The following is an 18,576-nucleotide window of genomic DNA, read 5'->3' as shown; positions in this document are numbered from 1 at the left end:
TGGCAAGTTGGTGTGCAGGAAACAGATTAAAAAGGAAATCATAAGAGATCATATTTCTGGGTATTCCGGTCACTAACAGTCACCACACTCCCTCCCCACGTTCCTATAAATGGCGGGGCCAATATATCAGTCTTGGCTCAGTGGTAGCAATCTTACTCTGAGTCTAAAACTTTTGGGTTCAAGTCTCAATCCAGGACTTGATCACACAATCGAGGCTGACACTCCACTGCAGGACCGAGGGTGTCTGAGGGATGAGTTGTTAAACCACCAGGCAGCCCCATTCTTTGCAGGGGTTATGTACTCTCTGGTCACATTGGGGTTTGCGGAGCATCTGGTAAGCCTCAGGCCATTACGCTTGATAATACAGATAGTCTGTGAAACAGGCACACTGAATTATGAGCTTCACTCAATCGACATGTATTCCTGAGAGAATAATTTTAACAAGCCTTTTAAAATTTCATACGTTTAAGTAAGTTGCAGTATTTATGCAGGGTTGTTTGATGTGGTCCATCTTTATATTTAAAAATTACAAGGTCAGTTTAAATCCCACAAATTCGATGCAAGAGAATTACCTTTCCTTCAGAATCACATGCTGTATGCGTAGAGAAGTAGTCCTTGTTGGAGCACGGAGGTTGTGGTTTGCATGCCCCTGAACCGTGCTCTGAATCAAAAAAGATACAAATAGATAAATGCTGTAGAATCAAGATTTACACAATGACCTAAATCCAATCTTGATGAATAAAACCAAGCAAATAGATCTCAAACTACTTTTGATACAAGTACACTTGAGAAGTGAGCAAGCGAATACACAGATAATTTTGAACCATTTTACTCCCCACGCCTTTGGATTTAAATTTAGAGCAGTAACAGCAGGAGTATTAGCTCATGCACCACATGGGAATAAAACATTACAAAGAAACCGCAAGGAGTCACAGCAGAAGCAACCATTTATTCTCTGCCTTCGTGGTTACTGTAGTAAAGGGGACAGTTTCACAAAGAAACTGCTGGTGAATTCAAAGAACTATGGCTCAGGGTGTCAAGCCATTGGATTATTGACCTTCTGGTCAAGTAAGTAAGCGCTTTTGACACAGATTTCATGAGGTTTGTGTGAATGTCAGACAAGGATAGGGCCAGAGTGGTTGTGAAGAGCTCCTATTGTCAAGTAACCTGCCAGCTCTCACTTTCAGGGCTTTTAACTGAAATATTTCCATTTGGATGAAGTTCTATAGAGCACTCCAGTCATACTAAACTGTGCCCCAGAAAAACTACACACATCCAGGAGAGGAAGTGGATATATGAGAACATTCATGAAATAAAAAGGAGAAAGAAAGAAAAACCTCAGTTGGCCCCTTTTGCAAACTCCAAAGTAGTATATGCCAGGAGGAACTAAAGGCATTCAATGGATAAATCTCCTTGTACATATGAAATAACATCCTTTATTTTCCTATTTTCACGTCAAATGGACAAAGGGCCAAAGCCCTAATATTCAGTTGTGGGATATTAGATTGGCAGTTACAACGTGTTTCTGTGAAACTTCTCTCTTTGTCATTTTAAGAACCATTCACCTATTTAAAATAAATGGACCAACACCCCCATTGGAGGGAACAATTCTAGATAACAGTTTTCCGTGTCTGCATTTTTATCTTTGCAGAAAAACCATGTTCCTTTGCTGATGGTGGTGCTTAACTGCCAAAGTAATATATGAATGTAATGAGTTCATGATACAATCAATAAAGAGTTCACCTACTACTTCAATACTATGTTACCTGAATATTGATCTTCATCACAGTTTACACATGAAGTCGCTCCTCTTGGAGAATAGGTGTTTCTTGGACATAAGTCACAATGGGAGGATCCAGGTTTTGCATTGAATGTACCTGGTTTACAAGGAAAACACTCCGACGTATAGGCCACTCCTTAAAATCAAATAAAACCAGAGAACTGATGACAAAGGAAGATAAAAGTTGGCTCACCAATTAAGTAAGATGTCTATCATTTTTGTATTTAACAACATAGTCACATAAATTTAATTGGCTAATTTTTACTTCAGTGCAGAAGTGAGCCTGGACACAAAGCCCAGTCATGGTATCCTTATGCACAATGTACTTTCTCCTGCAGCAACTTACTATATAATCAGTGCTATCTGTATTCAATTTATGTTCCCAATTTCAAAAATGCTTGCTATAATAACATATTTGGATTTATGTTGTGTCCTTCTCATCAACCTGTGTCAAAGTGCTTTGCACAAGTACCTTGGAAATCCAATGTAGTCAAATAGGACAATTCTTCTGCTGTTACAACATCACATTCACAGCAATGTGATGAATAACTAGTCAATCTGTTTTTACATGGTATTGGTTGAGAGAGTACTGTTGTGCAGGACATCAAGAAATCTTGTTGCTCTTCTTTGGCCCATGTTATGGGATCTTTAATATAGCTCAACTATCAAAATGGGCAGTTAGGACTTAAGTTGAATATTTTATCCCAAGTTGAACACCGCTATCAATGGCACACTGGAATGTCATCCTGGACCAGGGGTCTGCAACCTACAGCTCCAGAGCTGCATGCACCTTATTAAGGACTCATGTGGGGCTCCAGATCTTGATCAATCAAACCCATTTTGATGGTAATTAAACGGTTTATTTTATTATTTTAAAAGTGATTTTTTAAGAGTGTACATGTGAGGAAGTATCATTCAATTAGCAACATTTTTGTAAAAACCTTTAAACCGTTGTCAAAATGTGTCTGTCCTGTTTTCATTAATTTTGCATTTGAGTAGCAGCAATTGGGGCTTTTAAGGTACTGCATTTTTGACAACATTTAGAAAGTGGCTCTTCTTCTTGTTAAGGTTGCCGATCCCTGAACTGGGCTGTGTACTCAATCTGGGCTCCAACCACAACCTTCTGATGCAGAAGCAAGATTGCTACCAACTGAGTTAGTCTAACATACACGTTTGCTCTTAGTGGCTAAATTTTCTGCTGACTATTGTTAAAATAATGTGCAATGTGGACGGGTTAAAAAAATTCTGAACAAATAATTTTCCGACTTTCTCTAAGCAGGAGAAACAACCATTGAGCCTGATGAAAATCTTGATCAATACTTATTTAAATTACTTTAGTTTAATGAGTAAATACATCATTTTGTACATGTTTAATTAGAAAAGTCAGGAACTGTCCGGCTTTGATTCTTAGTCATTGCCAAATTGATCAATCTCAGCTATTGATGATGTACAGCAGCTACAATTGTTTTTTTAAAAACCCTTGAAGATGAAAGCCAGATTTTCTGCGACTGATCGTTAACCTTTGATTGCTTTTGCAAGTCTGTGCCAGGTGAGAATAGAATCAGTTTCAGTTGTGATGGCACCATAGTTTAATAATGTACTAACGCAGACCATCTTGCCTCACATGTGAAGAATGGCCATTTAGATTAAGTCCCAGAAGTCTAAAACTACCCATAGAATTATATTCTAGCATGAACCACTGCCTTCAAGACAGAAAAGGTATGGGGGGAAATTAAAGGAGTCATTGAAGGAAAATAAGCTAGTAGAAAGAAAAAAAAAATCAATTCAGGGTTGAATCTTTATATCTTGGGGATGTCATTGTATCGTAAACTCAAACAAATGGTAATTATGTGGCTGAGCTGTGCTTTGACATGACTGCAATATTTATAATTTATTTTAGTCCTAGTGTGCAAAGTTCATAAGGCTAATTATTTTGAAGATCAGTGTACATGGTTACGTTCCAAAGGGTCTTGCAAAGAATTGAAGGGGTAAGCCATGTTCCATGCATTTTAAAATAAGTTTTATTCTCTATACTGTCACAGACTGTGCTGCATTAAAAAAATGGCAACTATGAAAAATAATATTCCAGTATAGAAAAATTTAGTCTGGGAGTTGTTTTTGGTTGCAGCACATTCCTTTAGATAATATCACCACCTTCAACACCTCTTTGTCCTTTTGTCTGTGACATCTTTTGGTTGTCTCCACCTATCACTGGCCCTCTATCCAGCTCTTCTTGTCCCACCGCACCCCCACCCCCCAACTTAAACCAGCTTATATTTCACCCCTTTTCTATTTTTCCTTAGTTCTGTTGAAGAGTCATGCTGACTCGAAACGTTAACTGTGCTCCTCTCCACAGATGCTGCCAGACCTGCTGAGTTTTTCCAAGTATTTTTGTTTTTGTTTTGGATTTCCAGCATCCGCAGTTTTTTGCTTTTATATTTAATACTATTCATTTAGCTTTGCTTCACTAAGTTCTAGTCCATCTTGATTGAAAATGGTAAACTGCAGAAAGATTCATATTATTACGAATATTACAAAATTGCATCAAGACAAATTGTGCATAGAATAATCAGCATTTAAATTTGATAAAACCTATTCCGCTGAACCTACTCGGTGTAATGCCAATTATTTCCCCACATTAAAGAATACAAAGTGACTGGCACAAAACACGCAAAAATGTGATGAGCAATAAAATATTGATCAAAAGTAATACATTGTCATTCCAACAAAATTCTACTTGGTCATTCAGAAAGTTTCAAAATTGCTACAGGCAAATGCCACATCTCACCATCATAATATAAAATATAGGAACCATCTGTTAAGAGGATTAATAAAAATGCTTTCAAAACCTTTCAAACAAGGGAGGATTTTATGTCTCAAAGAATATTTTCCAACAAAGTCATTTAATCCTCCCCCTACCATTTCTAGACATCATAAAATCCATAAATTTCAGTAATCTGTTATTCTGTATGAGGAACAGGGTGACCCAGCATTCAATATATAGTACCTTTCTGCTAGTCACAGGGTCTCATATGTCATAAACACCTGAGAAGCAGGGCTTTTAACTGAGAACTGGGGTCATGCTGCTGCTGGCCATGTTGTTTATGGAAAAGGGCACCATGTTTGGATTCAAACAGAATAAAGCTCCAGTGACTAGAGATTAAGATCCTAAAGCACTGAAAAATAGTATGAGGAAACAGTGGACAGCAAATGTCTGTACAAAGACTCTTTGAGCAGGTCATTACTGGATTAAAAAGGCATGGTCTGCATTAGAAAAGCCCCCACACAACACAACTACATAGTGTCATGCCAGGTTATCCATAGAGCTTGATTACATCCATTGCCTACAAACTTCAATGACCTCTCCAATCACCAAAGTATCTTCATATTTCTAATGTTTTATTTGTCTCCTTTTAAAATAAAATTATTCTTAGGAGGTGGAAAACACTGCGAGGGCCATCTTTATTGCCCACCTCCCATTGCTCTGAGAAGTTGGTGGTGGCAATTGAGATTCCAGTGACGTTAATAGCAGAGGGACTTGCAAGACCACTGTAGAAGACACAAAAGGGAACTGTGTCAAGATACCATGGATCACTTGGCTGCAGCAAACTTTGGAAAATCAGAGGGATTCCTTTCTAGATGCGTACTCCAACCAGCCCAGTTGTCCAATATTTGCCCATGTGATCGGCACTTCCAGGAATATCTCTTCACTAGCATTAACCAGATAGGAGTTAAAGTCTGTTTCAATGAGAGCACACAATGGACAATAGCAGATCAGCCATCCTTTATTCAACCCATTTCATTTTCCTTTCCATTGACTTCAAAGCAAAGGAAAATGGGGCGAGGTGTACTACCCATTGTGCACTGCATGTCAAAATTGAATTAAATCCCATAGTTTGGTATGTGGGCCATCTGGCCCGGAAGAAAAAGGCAGATTCACACCTGAAGGGCATTGGTGAACCAGTGGGGTTTTTAATCAGAACAATCTGGCAGCTTTCTTGATCATTTTATTTTCCTGGTACCAACCCAAACTTGGTTCAATCCAATTTTGGAATCACAGCCCGTGGGTTTCTTGTTCATAACCACGAAATTATTGCACCCAATTTATATGAAATACATTATTAATAGATTCCCAAGAGGTAGACAATTAAATGCAACCGAGGTTTTCAGGAAACCAGAACAAACAACTTGAAGCAAGTCGGATTGCTTTCTGTTGTATTACTTCCATCCTTTTCCTTCCCAGATGACCATAATTCAGGAATTATCCCACAGAACCACATAACACTTAGTAAAAGGAACTGTTTGCATTATGAAACATTTATTTTTAAATAGGCTATTTCATTGGTTCAGTCTAGCTTTCAATGTACCTGTGATAAAAATGTTTCTGATGAGAGCAGGCTTTAGCACCTTCGTACTCATTGAAAACCCTGTTGTCCGCCAGTACAAGACATTATTGCCACGATTCAATTGTACCTTTTAAGAAAAAGAGGACATTACAAAATCTGGAAAAAATACCAAAACATGATTCTGAAAATATAAAAGGACAAGATTTATACAGGTCAGATGGCAATACCATGGATACTGTGATTGAAGAACTATATATTGGGGTAAATTTCAATGTGGCGCCTGGGCATAAAACTGGCATTGTGGATCAGCCTCGAGTTATAAAAAAACACCCAATTTTCAATCCAATGATTTCAGCTGATCCACAATGCCAGTACTACTCTTACAAGGCAAGTTAAAAATCTATCCCATAGAATAAAAAGACGCAGTTACACTACAAATGTGGGTTTGCAGTAAAGTGATTGCAACTTTGTACCAATGCTAAACTTGCAGTGGAATCGTAATGTCAAGGCCAACCTGATATAGGAGTAGAATGAAGTGAGACTTTTTGGAGGCAGTAGTTTCATAAGAATTCAGTGTGACACTACGTGGTTATTGAGATGTCAAACCTGCTTTACAATATGCTCAACTTCTTTTGACCCTAGGGCTCATTTTGACCTATCTGAATTCAAAGTAAATGTCCACAAAGCAGGGATATTTCCCTTCCAAGTCTCTTATGTATCAGCCAAGGCTCAGTGGGGAGCACTCTTGCCTCTGGGTTCAAGTCCCACTTCAGGACTTAGGCACAAAAAAAAATGAAGGCTGACACTCCAGTGCAGTAGTATGGGAGTGCTGCACTGCTGGAGGAGCAGCCTTTTGGATCAGACATTAAACCGAAGGCCTGACTGCCCTCTCAGGTGGATATAAAAGATCTTATGGCACCATTTTGAATAAGAGTTTGGGAATTATGCTCAGTGTCCTGGCCAATATTTAGCCTTCAACCACAAAAACAGGTGTTCTGTTATCACATATTTTGTTACCAGATACTTGTTTGTGGGATTTTGCTGTGTACAAATTGGCTGCTGCATTACCTACATTACAACAATCTCTACATGCATTAAAACACCTTGAGATGTTTAGTGGTCATGATTAATATCTTTTTTCTCTTTTTTTGCACATGCAAATATCCTGCCATACACAAAGCTCGTTCTGAAACAGGACAGTTAAAGCTCAAGTCCTAATACAAATGACAGCATAGATGGTCGTTGTTTGACCCGTCAAACTCGGGGAGGTCCTTCAACTGGAGCCACTTAACCCAAACCCAGTTCCCTATTGTTGTTCAGACAACATAAAATGAAATTAGTCAGAAGAGCAAAGTTTTAAAAAAAAAGATTCCAACGTCAGTCATTCAGTAACTAATTTTTTTGTGCAAAAATGTTCTGATGATGATGACACACGTTCTTCAATGTTAAAATTAACTGCAAACAGTGCAATGGCTGTTGGAGAGCAGCCTTACAACATCATCACTGTCATCCATGGATAGGGGGATGAGATAGTTAGGCACCTTATGGCCTGATGTGTTGGGATTCCATGGGCAGAATTTTGCCCTCATTGGACAGGCTTGGCAGGGGTGAACGGGAGTGGTCAGGAAGCCGACTGCCACCCGCGGTCAAGCTGCGACCGCGATTTCATGCTGGCGGGTCAATTAAGGCCTGCCTAGCGTGAACGCTGGCTGCAGAACGTTCGAGAAGGGGCAGGCAGGGGCGAGGGCCTGTCGGCCGCCGGGTCCAACAGCAACCCAGCAGCCGGTTCAAGAATGCATGGGCAGCCCAAGGGAGGCTGCACACGTTGGAGTTGCTGCAACAAAATGGCTGTAAGCGAAGATGTAGACGCCAGGCGGGAGGTGAGGTCGGCTGGGAACTTGGCGGTCCCATTTTTCCGATGAGTGCCTCACCGCCCTCCTGGAGGAGGTAGCTGCCAGAAGGGACAACTTTGTCCTCAGAGATGGGAGGAGGAGGCCACCGCACCTCACAAAGAGGGCATGGGAGTAGGTGGCAGCCCGGGTGAGCATCCAGAACGTGGTGCGGCGCAGGTGGGTGCAGTGCCCAAGAGGTTTAATGACCTGTTGCGCTCAGGAAGGGTGAGTACTTTGTTGGCATGGGTCAGTGTGTTGAAGTGTTTTGGGCTGGCCACCCCTCCGCGGAGCTCAGGGGTGTTAGAGTCTGAGTGCCAAATGGCAATGACGCCAGGGCTGACCAAGGGGTGAGCCCTGGCTGCTTGGACTGAGTGCTTTGTGCCTCGAGGGCCACGACTCGGATGTGCTCTGCAAGGTGCTCCCCAGGTGGGGTTGGCCAGGCTGCAATGGCACTGCAGGTAGAGAGGAGACTAATCAATGCTCCTCTGTCCTTTCAGGAGAAGACATCCCACAACATTATTGAGAGGTTGTGGATTTGCGGAGGCCCCCCAAACCTCCCAATCCTTACAAGATACAAGCAGGACACCTTGGAGCTGGAGAGGGGCCACGCACCTCAGTCAACCGGCCACAGAGAGGCTGGGGTGTCAGACGAAGGTGAGAGTGCAGTACACTGAGGTGAGAGTTTCGGATGCTGCAAACAATCCTGTGCAGTCTCATCACTGATGGGAGCCTCTAGACTGGGTTCCTCATTGATCCTTGAAAGATGATGTCACCATGATGCAGGTCTCCGGTGTCTCACCAGGGTACCTGGCATGCACAGTGACTGTGCGGTGACTTAAACTAATGATTTGTCCTTCTTCTCCCTTAGATCTACCACCAAGCAGCCAAGCGCAGGACCTCCAAGAGCTACCCCTGACACCAGAGGACCACCAGGCTCCAGAAGCACCTGTGTCACACCAGCTGAAGCAGGAAACAGCGAAGGTACAAGCACCTTGATGGGCATTAGTTCAGCGGCTAGTACATTGGTGCACACTGGTGAGGGCACTTCACACTCGCTTGAGGTACAGGCGGAGGCAGAAAGTGCCCAGGGCGCTGGCAGTCAGAGGACTGCTGGAGACCAAGACGATGTTCAGTCGAAGGCGGATGATGAGCCTCTGGAGTCGTCTATTAGGCAACAGATGCTGGATATCCAGCAGGGTGTGCGGGCTGGCGGAGATCCATGAGGGTATGCGTGCCATGGTCTCCGTGATGGAGGAATCCAGGCGAAGTGTTAGCACTGCGTTGACCATCATGGCCGAGCGTACTGCCTCCTCCATTGAGAGAGTGGCGACTCTCATGGAGAGGCTGCTCCAGAAACAGAATCAGGGGTTCCTGCTGTTGCGCTCGGGCCTGCAAGTCCTCAGACAGGCACTGACTTCAGGATGGATAAGGCACCCAGTATCTCAGCTAGGTGCCCATCCATCAATGGCAAGCAGGGAGGTCCATAGCAACCTCACGTTGGCGCACAAGCTGCTTGTCATCTCTGCGGGCTCCTCTCAGGGCGCTCCGGATGATGGAAGCAGCTCCTCTGCCCCTCTGCCAGTGACCGTGGCATCTGATGAGGCTGCAGTGACTGGGGAGATACCAGCCATGGCACTGGCCACTCCTTCCCAGGCAGGGTCAGCACTGGCTCCACTGGCCAGAGGACAACCGCCAAGGTCATCAAGGCCAACAAGACAGCAGAGTCAGCTGGCTGTCTCGAATGCTGGTGCCAGCGAAGGGGGAGCACCTAGGCATAGCACTCGTAAATGTAAGTTTAAAACACCCTAAGCACAAAAGGGACTGATCACAGGTGATATTTTGCTCTCCCATTTTTTTTTTAACCATGTGACCATCAACACCTGATATTGTTCTGTTCATAATCTGAATGTCAACATTATTACATTTGCTTTTGTGTTATTGGCCTGAGTATGCTTCATTTGTTTTGTAGGTGCAGGGTACACCATTGTGTAATGCTGGATGTGGGTGGCTCAAAACTTTATTGCACAGGTACTGAGTGTGTCTTGGGGGCAAAGGAAAGGGCAATTTCTGAGATCCAGGATGGTGGTGGCAGCCCTGGCATGAGGTGGTGGCACTTATTTGACAGCCTAGCTGAAGAAGCGTTGGTTCAAGGTGTCCCTGGTGTCCCTGTCTCCCTGGAGGTTACTGAGGTCTGCCTCCATGCCCTCAGCATTCTCCTCACCATGCTCCTCTTCTGATTCACTACTGGATTCATCCCCTGTGGCCTGTGCAGCTGCGTCAAGATCCTCTTCCTCCAGTGGGTCCCCATTTGCCAGTACCAAATGGTGGAGAGCGCAACATGCAACCACTATCAGTGACACATGATCTGGGGGGGTATTTTAGTGCAATCCCTGAACAGTCCAGGCATTGGAAGCGCATTTTGAAGACCTACGGTTCTCTCTACCACCGCCATTGTGGAGGCATGGCTCCTGTTATACTGCTGCTCAGCTTCTGTTATTGGGTGGCGCCATGAGCTACCCTTTCAGGGGATAGCCCTTGTCACCCCTTGTCATTCATCCAGCCAGGCTGAAGCATTGAAGAGCTTCGGCACCTGGGAGTGTCTGAGGATGTATGCATCATGGGAGCTGCCAGGGTACCTTGCACAGACTTGCAGAATCTGCATCTTGTGGTCACACACTATTTGCACGTTCATGAAGTGGAATCCCTTCCTGTTGATGAAGGCACCCAGCTGACCCGCTGGTGCCTTCATGGAAACATGTGCAGTCGATGGCACCCTGGACGCGGGGGAACCCAGCAATCGCTGCAAAGTCTCTGGCTCGCTCAGCCTGGCTGGCCTCGTCCATATGGAAATGAAGGAAAGGTAATACCCACCTGAACAGAGCTTCTGTCACCAGCTTGACGCAACTGTGGACAGCCGATTGGTAGACTCCACATAGACCCCCCACTGACCCCTGGAGAGAGCCGGAGGCATAAAAGTTGAGGGCCACTGTGACCTTCAGAGCCACTGGATGGGGTGTCCACCCACACAGTTGGAGCTGACCTCAGGCCCGCTCATCTGACAAATGGAGGTCACTGTTTCCCTGGAGATCTGGAGCCTCCTTCGGCATTGCACATCGGACATATTGAGGTAGCTGCATCGCCGCATGTAAACCCTGGCAGCAGGATAGTGGCATCTCCTGCGGCCCCTTCTGCCTTGGGCTACCTGCTGGCCCTGCGCCCCTTGTGCCTGCACCTCTACTCCCACAGGTCCCTCCCCTGGAAGCTGCATTGGGACACGTGGCCTCCTCTCCCTTCTGCCCTTCTCTTCCTCCTCAGAGGAGGTGCCTCCACCAGGGAAAGGGAAGGCTGTCTGATACCTGGAAGGGTTCACATGGTCCGAATCCTCAGGGGGCCTTGGACTCACCAATGAGTCCTGAAATGACGCGTGGAAATGCTAAGAATGAAGCCCCGAACGGAGATGAAGCTGCCAAGTGCCGAGAAGCAACCAGCAGCAAACTATCTCCAAAACTTCTCACTACTCACACTGGCAATGCTGCTGACCCTTTTTATCCTGCCCGTGGATGAGGTTTTGCAATTTGTGGCCTGCCTGCCCGTTTTGCCATGCAACGAGTGAAAAATCACATGTGCAACGTTAAATTGCCATCAGTTGAGTTGTCAAGGGCCTTAACTGGCCCCTTAATTAATGGCGGGTGAAGCTCCGACTCCCATGAGTGCCGACCGACCGAAATATTGCATGATGGGGCCGGGACACTCACCCAACGTCATTGCGCGTCATTTTACACTCGTTCAGGTCAGGCACACACCCGCCTGATGAGCGGAAAATTCTGCCCCATGTGTGTAAACAAAAATTGTAAAATGTTCGGTCTTCTTTAAAAAGCGTAATAATTCAGCTATTCTTTTGACTCAAAATGTACTTAAAATCCCAGTTAAAAAGATAAGTCGCTAAATGCTGCAAAAGTAAATATTTTACAGTTTTAATCCAAAATGATTAAAATGTCCATCATTTCCTTTTCCAACCTGAGCTGTATAATCGTGATCGGTAAGTAAAGATTTAAAAACAAGAATGCCTTCACCCTGAACAACTCTCATGTCCCTCCTGGTGATGAATTTACAAGCAGTACTTGCAACATGATCATAAGTTAGTCTCTTGCCCGGCCTCTTAAATTGTAAACTGGCTCACGACTTTAAAAGTTTTGCATAAAAGAAATGGAGAATGAGTTCATGTGCATCATGTTAAATATTTCCCGCATTGGCAGCTTTTCCAAAAGACAATAAAACACTTACTGTGCCATATTGTAATAAAAGTAAATATTGACTGCCATTCAACTTGTACCATTTAACACTCATTTAAGGTTAATAGCTTTTGCCAGGGAGCACTTAGCAATCTCAATAGAACTAGGGTTAAAAACAACCCTATGGTAAAGGACTGTTCAATAGCAATACCCTGCTTATTTTGTACTAAGGTCAAAATGAAGAACAGAGTCAATGTGAGTAGCAGCTGAGAAACTTACTCTTGTGTTTAAACTGGTTTATCCAGACTGTTGTGGAGACATCTATTTATTTAAGCTTCCATTTCCAGTGAGATATGGAAAGTAATGTACAAAGTTTCGTGAAACATTTTTATTTTTTGAAGCAGATGGGAGGAAAATGGCAACAACATGGGGGAGATTGCTGCACATTTCCCCCCACTATTTAAAAAGCACCGCACCTTCACAGCATGACAATTACCAACTGTGCTCCTGGTTTCTATGCAAAATTACCCCCCCAACAGTTTTCCTTTTAAAAATGTAAAGTCCAGAAATCTTTGAATCTCTTGCATAAACAGAATGTTAAATGGGAACCATGGTAACAGGAAGGTACATGTTCTGGTGATTCAGTGCAGGCAGCACCATATGTCATTTGCTCATGTGCTGTAAATTTTGTCTGTGGAGTTGATTGCTGCAATTTCTCAGGATTAATTTATTATCATTCCTTCTATGCAGATTGACTCAGGCGCAGGAAACTCACTGATTCCAGGAATGGGAAACTTGACAGAACAGCAGCACTTAAAAATAAGGCTGCTCACACTTAAAGGGAAACTGCAATAAATCTTTGCAAAATACAAAATTGCTTGGTTGACAATAGAAAGCAGAGAGCATTGGAGCAGAACTGCTCATCTGAGGACGCAGCATTTGAGTTGCTGCTGCAGAAGATGGAGAAGGATTTCCATCTTCAAAGTTCAAAGGCATCTTCCTATCAGGAGCACCATGAGAAATGTCCGGGTAAAGGTGGCAATGTCGGAGATTACCATCTCCCATATTCATAAGTTATGGGAGCAAATGACGAAAATTTTAGGAGAACTACCGTGATAGGACCACCCATGCCTAGTGTAATTATATGGTAGCGAACAAAACACAACATCTTTGAGTTCATCCTGTCAGCAGAACACAGGTGAGAAATTCAGACACATGCTTCTATGATTGTCTGATCGCAAAACTAAGTCCACACCAGAGGGGACCGCCTGATCCTGTGCAATTACTAACATCTATACAATGCAGGAGACATGCTAAAAAAAGGTCACTGTGGATTTTGTCCTGATAGCCAACACCCTTATCCACCTTAACTCTAGCAATGTCTTGCTCTGGGATCTTGGACCTCTATACCCAAGATCTGTGTGACAGCAAATTTAAAACAGCGATTACAGCTATAGAGCCGTTTGTGACAGTTCAGTGAATACAGACTAGCAGCATCTAGAAATCAGGAAAGCACATTCTAGATCACATTCGGGTGGAGCATAAAGCCTCTGATGGTGCAGGCTCCACTGCAGATGTCCCTAGAGTTTCCACACACTCTGTGATGGCCTGCAGTGGACTGAATACATCCTTTACCACTATACCAATAAAATCTATACACACCATCATCATGGCTATCAGCAGTTAGTGCAGAGTGGACACTATATCCACTGACTTTACTCTTCAAATTTGCTCACAAAGTGTCTTTCATTTAAAAGTTTTCTTTAACTGTTCAGCTAGGGCATGAAGTAAACTGGTAGTTCAAAGAGAATTGAAATAGAACAATGTGACATACATAATCTTACATGGTCTTACTTAAGTGGGGGTGGTACTGGTGTACATTGACACGGTTTTCTACTGCCTTGTAAGCACTTTGAACTACTTTGCTACGTAGTTTGTGATCTTGGGTGTCAAAGATTGCTGTCCACTTGAAGCACCTGATGGCTTCAGAGAGCCTTCAAACTCTGTATGGTTCCTTCAGTCAGTTCCACCTGCTGTCCATTGTTCACAGAATCTATTCAAAATTAAGTTCCTTCATAACCCTGTCCCTCCCTCTCGGATATCCTCCAACCATACAAATCAGCATGCATCCTCTGCTGTTCTCTTTCTAACTTACTTTACATCCCCTCTCTTTCTACTTTCGCTAATTGGTCAAAGGCCCTTTGGTCACAGAACCTTTGTCTATTTTAGTCGTATATTCTGGAATATTAATTAAATACTTCCACATTGTGCTATTTCAATCTCCTCAGACTAACTTTCACTAATGTTAGTGCTTACTACAGCCATTTTGCCACTTTTGACATCCTCAGCAGCTACAAAGCTACCTGCACTTTCAACCTTCCTAGAAAATTGAACTCTACTTTCCATTCTTATCACTGAAACTAAATGATGCATGTGCCACTCTTTTGTCTGCACTGTGATCCATACTTATTGTTTGCACTCAGATATTGATGAGGCTTTTGAGGTGACCAATCTCTTTGACTATGGGCCGTAACTTCCTCGGAGTGGCAATCAGCATCGGATTGTCACTCCATGCTCACCTATCACTATTCCTCAGTGTCCGTTTTTGATCCCTGTGAAGCAGCCTGGGACATTGTTATTGCAATTCGGGAGCAATATAAATGCAAGCTGCTACTGGTTTCCATATTTCTTCATTTTTTTTTCTAAACTTAAGTTTATAAGAACGCAAAATTAGTAATTCCAAAACAGAAAATACCTATTACATATTTATCTGTGAGGCATATGAAGCCATCAGGTTGGAAGTGCACTATATAATGTTAGTAACAAATGTTTTAGCATGGCCATATATAATTTCTTATCCAATATTTTAAGCAAGAGGTTATTTAAAATAAAGGGTTTGAAACAGTGGACAAAGGCACTGTATCTATTCCTAATGTTGCACGACCTGCTTCCAAACACAAACCATTAACCAGCGTACATTACACTTGCAGGTAGAAAGAGGAGAAATATTGATTCTTCTTGAAGTGAAAATATAAATACGGCCTGTAAATTTCAGTAAGAATTAATCCAGAGGCTGTGCAACACTTGGATCAGAGAAAAAGGGAGGTGACCATTATACATGACTCCAAATTTCCAAACGTGTGCTTGTCTTCATCCCTGTAGATATGCTTTGCTGGTTTTTGAATTTGATTCTCTTGTTTTGTTTGATCTCTTTCTGATCTTTTTTATTTGCCTTTTTGGGGTTCAGATAATGATCTTCTGGTGCATCAAGCACATTCCTTATTAAACATTTAAGTGTAACTAAAGACACAATTTCTCCTGAATAAGCATTTTTTTTCATCTCCAGGCACCCTTTGCATTCTGCAATTGTGGCACTTCAACAAGATGCCTTGAATGGATGGCCACTTTCACAGAAAAAGGTCTGAGCTCTGGAGCTAACAACAGTCCCTTCTGTACAAAAAGTGAATATTGTGTGTTCAATACTGCATCTTTCTCATGTGTACTGCAACAACAACTTGCATTATATAGCACCGGTTAATGCCTTTAGAATGTCCCAAGTTGTTAACAGCAGCATCATCACGCAGAAACTGGCACCAATCCAAAGAAGGAGATGTTAGGACAGGTGGTCAAACATTGGACAAACAAGTAGGTTTTTAGCAGCATCTCATAAAGGGAGAGAGAGGCGGAAAGGCCAAAAGGCTTGAAGAAGAAATTCAAAGCTTAGATGACTGAAGACATGGTTGCCAATGGTAAGGTGAAGGAGCTGGGGAATGCACAAGGAGCCAAAATTGGGAGAACACAGAGTTCTCACATTTTTAGTGCAGGAGATAATGTTTTATAATATTAACAGATATTTCCCTTATACTGTAGCAAAAAATCTTTCAGCATCAATCAACATCTATAGTCACAGGGGAGTAATATAATAAATAGCAAGATGATGTATAAGTGTAACGTGCCGCCAAATCATAATTCAATAATGTTACTACTCACACTGCTGCTGGTCAGCTTGTTTGTGATAGAGCATTGAGCGGAGTTTCAATACCCAAGAAATATTTGTGAAAACTAAAAAGCCGCAGGGAGGACTAAGAATAGGGACTGGAAATATTTTAGCTATTTTCAGATCTCAACACCTACTGTATGATGGTCCCATTCATATCTTTCTGTTCTTCTTATCCATTTTGAGTCATCATCAATTGCTTGACACTGATCATTCTGAACCTGGGGAGAAAGGATTATTTTATTTAGTTTGGGCTGTACACTACAGGAATAACTTAAACTATTCTTTCTCTAATCAATAGCAATTTTTACTCTTTTAATATAATGGGAGTTGTTAAAGGGGAAAAGATGTTCATACGAACAGTAGTGGCATTCTGCTGCCAAACCTCAATTGTTATCGACAACTATGATCATTTCCATTAAGTTTTGGTGAGTCACACTGGTTTGAAGGATTTTCTAATGGTCTTTTTGACATTATCCCAAATTTCATTCATTTTTGTTTCACTATTACACCTTATTTTGTAGTTGAATATATAAATAGCCTTGTGTTTCTATTTACATTTTATATCTATTCATAGGTTTTCAAACTGGAGCTCACAGTGGACCATATTTATATCCATCTGCCATCAGACATTTTTTTTAATTAATGGCACTCTATTTCTGTATAAAATTCAATATTTCACTACAGCAGGCACTTAATGAAGTATGTGAGCAGCAAATTTAACTGAATACTTGTCTTGTGGAACAAAGTTAGGCAGCAGAGCGCTGGAATTCACCTATTTTGTCTAACAACCTAATTTCTGGAATATGGCAATCTTGCCTCTGGGTGGTGTCAATACAACCTACACCAAACATTGCGAAACGCAAAGAACTGCTGGAAATCTGAAACAAAAGCAGATAATCCTGGAATCCACTCAGGAGGTCAATCACATCTTAGTCCACACCTGAAACTTCAATCTAGCAGTTATCTCCACAGGTGTTGACTGACCTGCTGAATGACCAATGTTTTCTATTTTTGTTTTTCACATTAACCATCACACTTACCTAAGCATGAATGTATAGGGAATTAAGAAGTTACTCCAAGAATGAGGAAAGGAACATGTCAGTTAACAAAAAGGCTGGCATATCAAATTCTTACTCAAAGCTTCCTTTTTTGTCAATGTCATTCTTACTGGACATTAAGCACTGAATGCTGGTCTGATCCCAGTAAGTTGACTGAGTTTTGTGGGCTTCGTGCTGATGAACATATCCCAGAGTCTGATCTTCAACTGAGGAACTCCAGTTTTGCAAATGCTTGACTAACACTGCACCTTTTTCACAAAGAAAATTTCTTCATACCAGAAACTGCTCAGCAAAGTAGGTGTCACCAGGCATAAAATCTACTGTTGAGAAAATGTGAACTACAGGAGGAAGGGGTTTTCTAGAAATATTACCAGCAGTGATACTGGAAAAACCATTACCACTCATTGAGGGGCAAAGCTCTTCTCTGTCAGTATAATGCTCCCTGTTCAACTATTTTGGCTTTATAGACCCTGTGAAACATTTATTAAAATCAAAATTTTACAGTTAAAATTGTATGCTTTTTAAAATAAATAATTGACAGGATGTTTACATCACTGATAAGGCCAAAGCTTATTACTCATTCCTAATTGCCCTTAAGGAAGTGATGGTGAGCCACTTTCTTGAATACAACTGTTTGGCTTGCTAAGCCATTTCAGAGGTTAGTTAAAAGTCAACCACATTGCTGTATGTCTGGACTCATACATAGGCAAGGATGCTAGATTTCCTTCCTTAAAAGGCATGAGTGAACTCAGCAGGTCAATCACATCAGATGGGTTTTTATGAAAATCTGGTAGCTTTATGGCCACTATTACTGATACTATTTACTTAATTTAAATTCCCCAGTTAACATGGTGGGATTTCAACTAATTTCTCCAGATTATCCTTTCAAACCTCTGGATTATTAGTTTAGTACAATTGCCACTATACCAACCTACTCATATTTGATGATCAAACATGAAAGAATTGGCATTTCTAGAGTCAATTTAATGGGGAAAATTGCACTTTAATTATTGATTAGACCGTATGGGCAGAATTGTCCGCTCCGGGGCCTAGGTCCAACCAGCACCAGCACCAAGGTTCAGCCAGGAGGAGGAGGGCCACCCATCTCACCACCCCTGCATGGGAGGAGGTCACCAGGGTGGTGAGTGCCAACTCCATGCACAGAAGGACTGCCCTGCAGTGCAGGAAAAGAATGAATGACCTCATCTGCATGGTCAGAATAAGTGCATCCTCTACTTCCCATACTCACCTCATTGAATGGGAGCTGG

General features: G+C 42.3%; 1 protein-coding gene across 1 annotated transcript in view; it reads right to left on the bottom strand.

Moving 5' to 3' along the window:
* The window catches only part of elapor1 (endosome-lysosome associated apoptosis and autophagy regulator 1), a 121,417-nt gene that overhangs the window by 60,311 nt on the left and 42,530 nt on the right, over positions 1-18,576 (bottom strand). Inside the window, exons 5-8 of the mRNA XM_078546589.1 lie at positions 16,385-16,468; positions 6,148-6,253; positions 1,767-1,916; positions 573-661 (exon numbers count right to left, since the gene is read on the bottom strand). Of these exons, the coding sequence (XP_078402715.1) occupies positions 573-661; positions 1,767-1,916; positions 6,148-6,253; positions 16,385-16,468 (429 nt within the window). The remainder of the gene's footprint in view (positions 1-572; positions 662-1,766; positions 1,917-6,147; positions 6,254-16,384; positions 16,469-18,576) is intronic.

The sequence above is a fragment of the Cetorhinus maximus genome, chromosome 8, assembly GCF_964194155.1.
Source record: "Cetorhinus maximus chromosome 8, sCetMax3.hap1.1, whole genome shotgun sequence".
In the NCBI taxonomy this organism is placed as follows: domain Eukaryota; kingdom Metazoa; phylum Chordata; class Chondrichthyes; order Lamniformes; family Cetorhinidae; genus Cetorhinus; species Cetorhinus maximus.
Note: the sequence above shows the minus strand (reverse complement) of the source record. Positions and strands in the feature narration are given on the sequence as shown.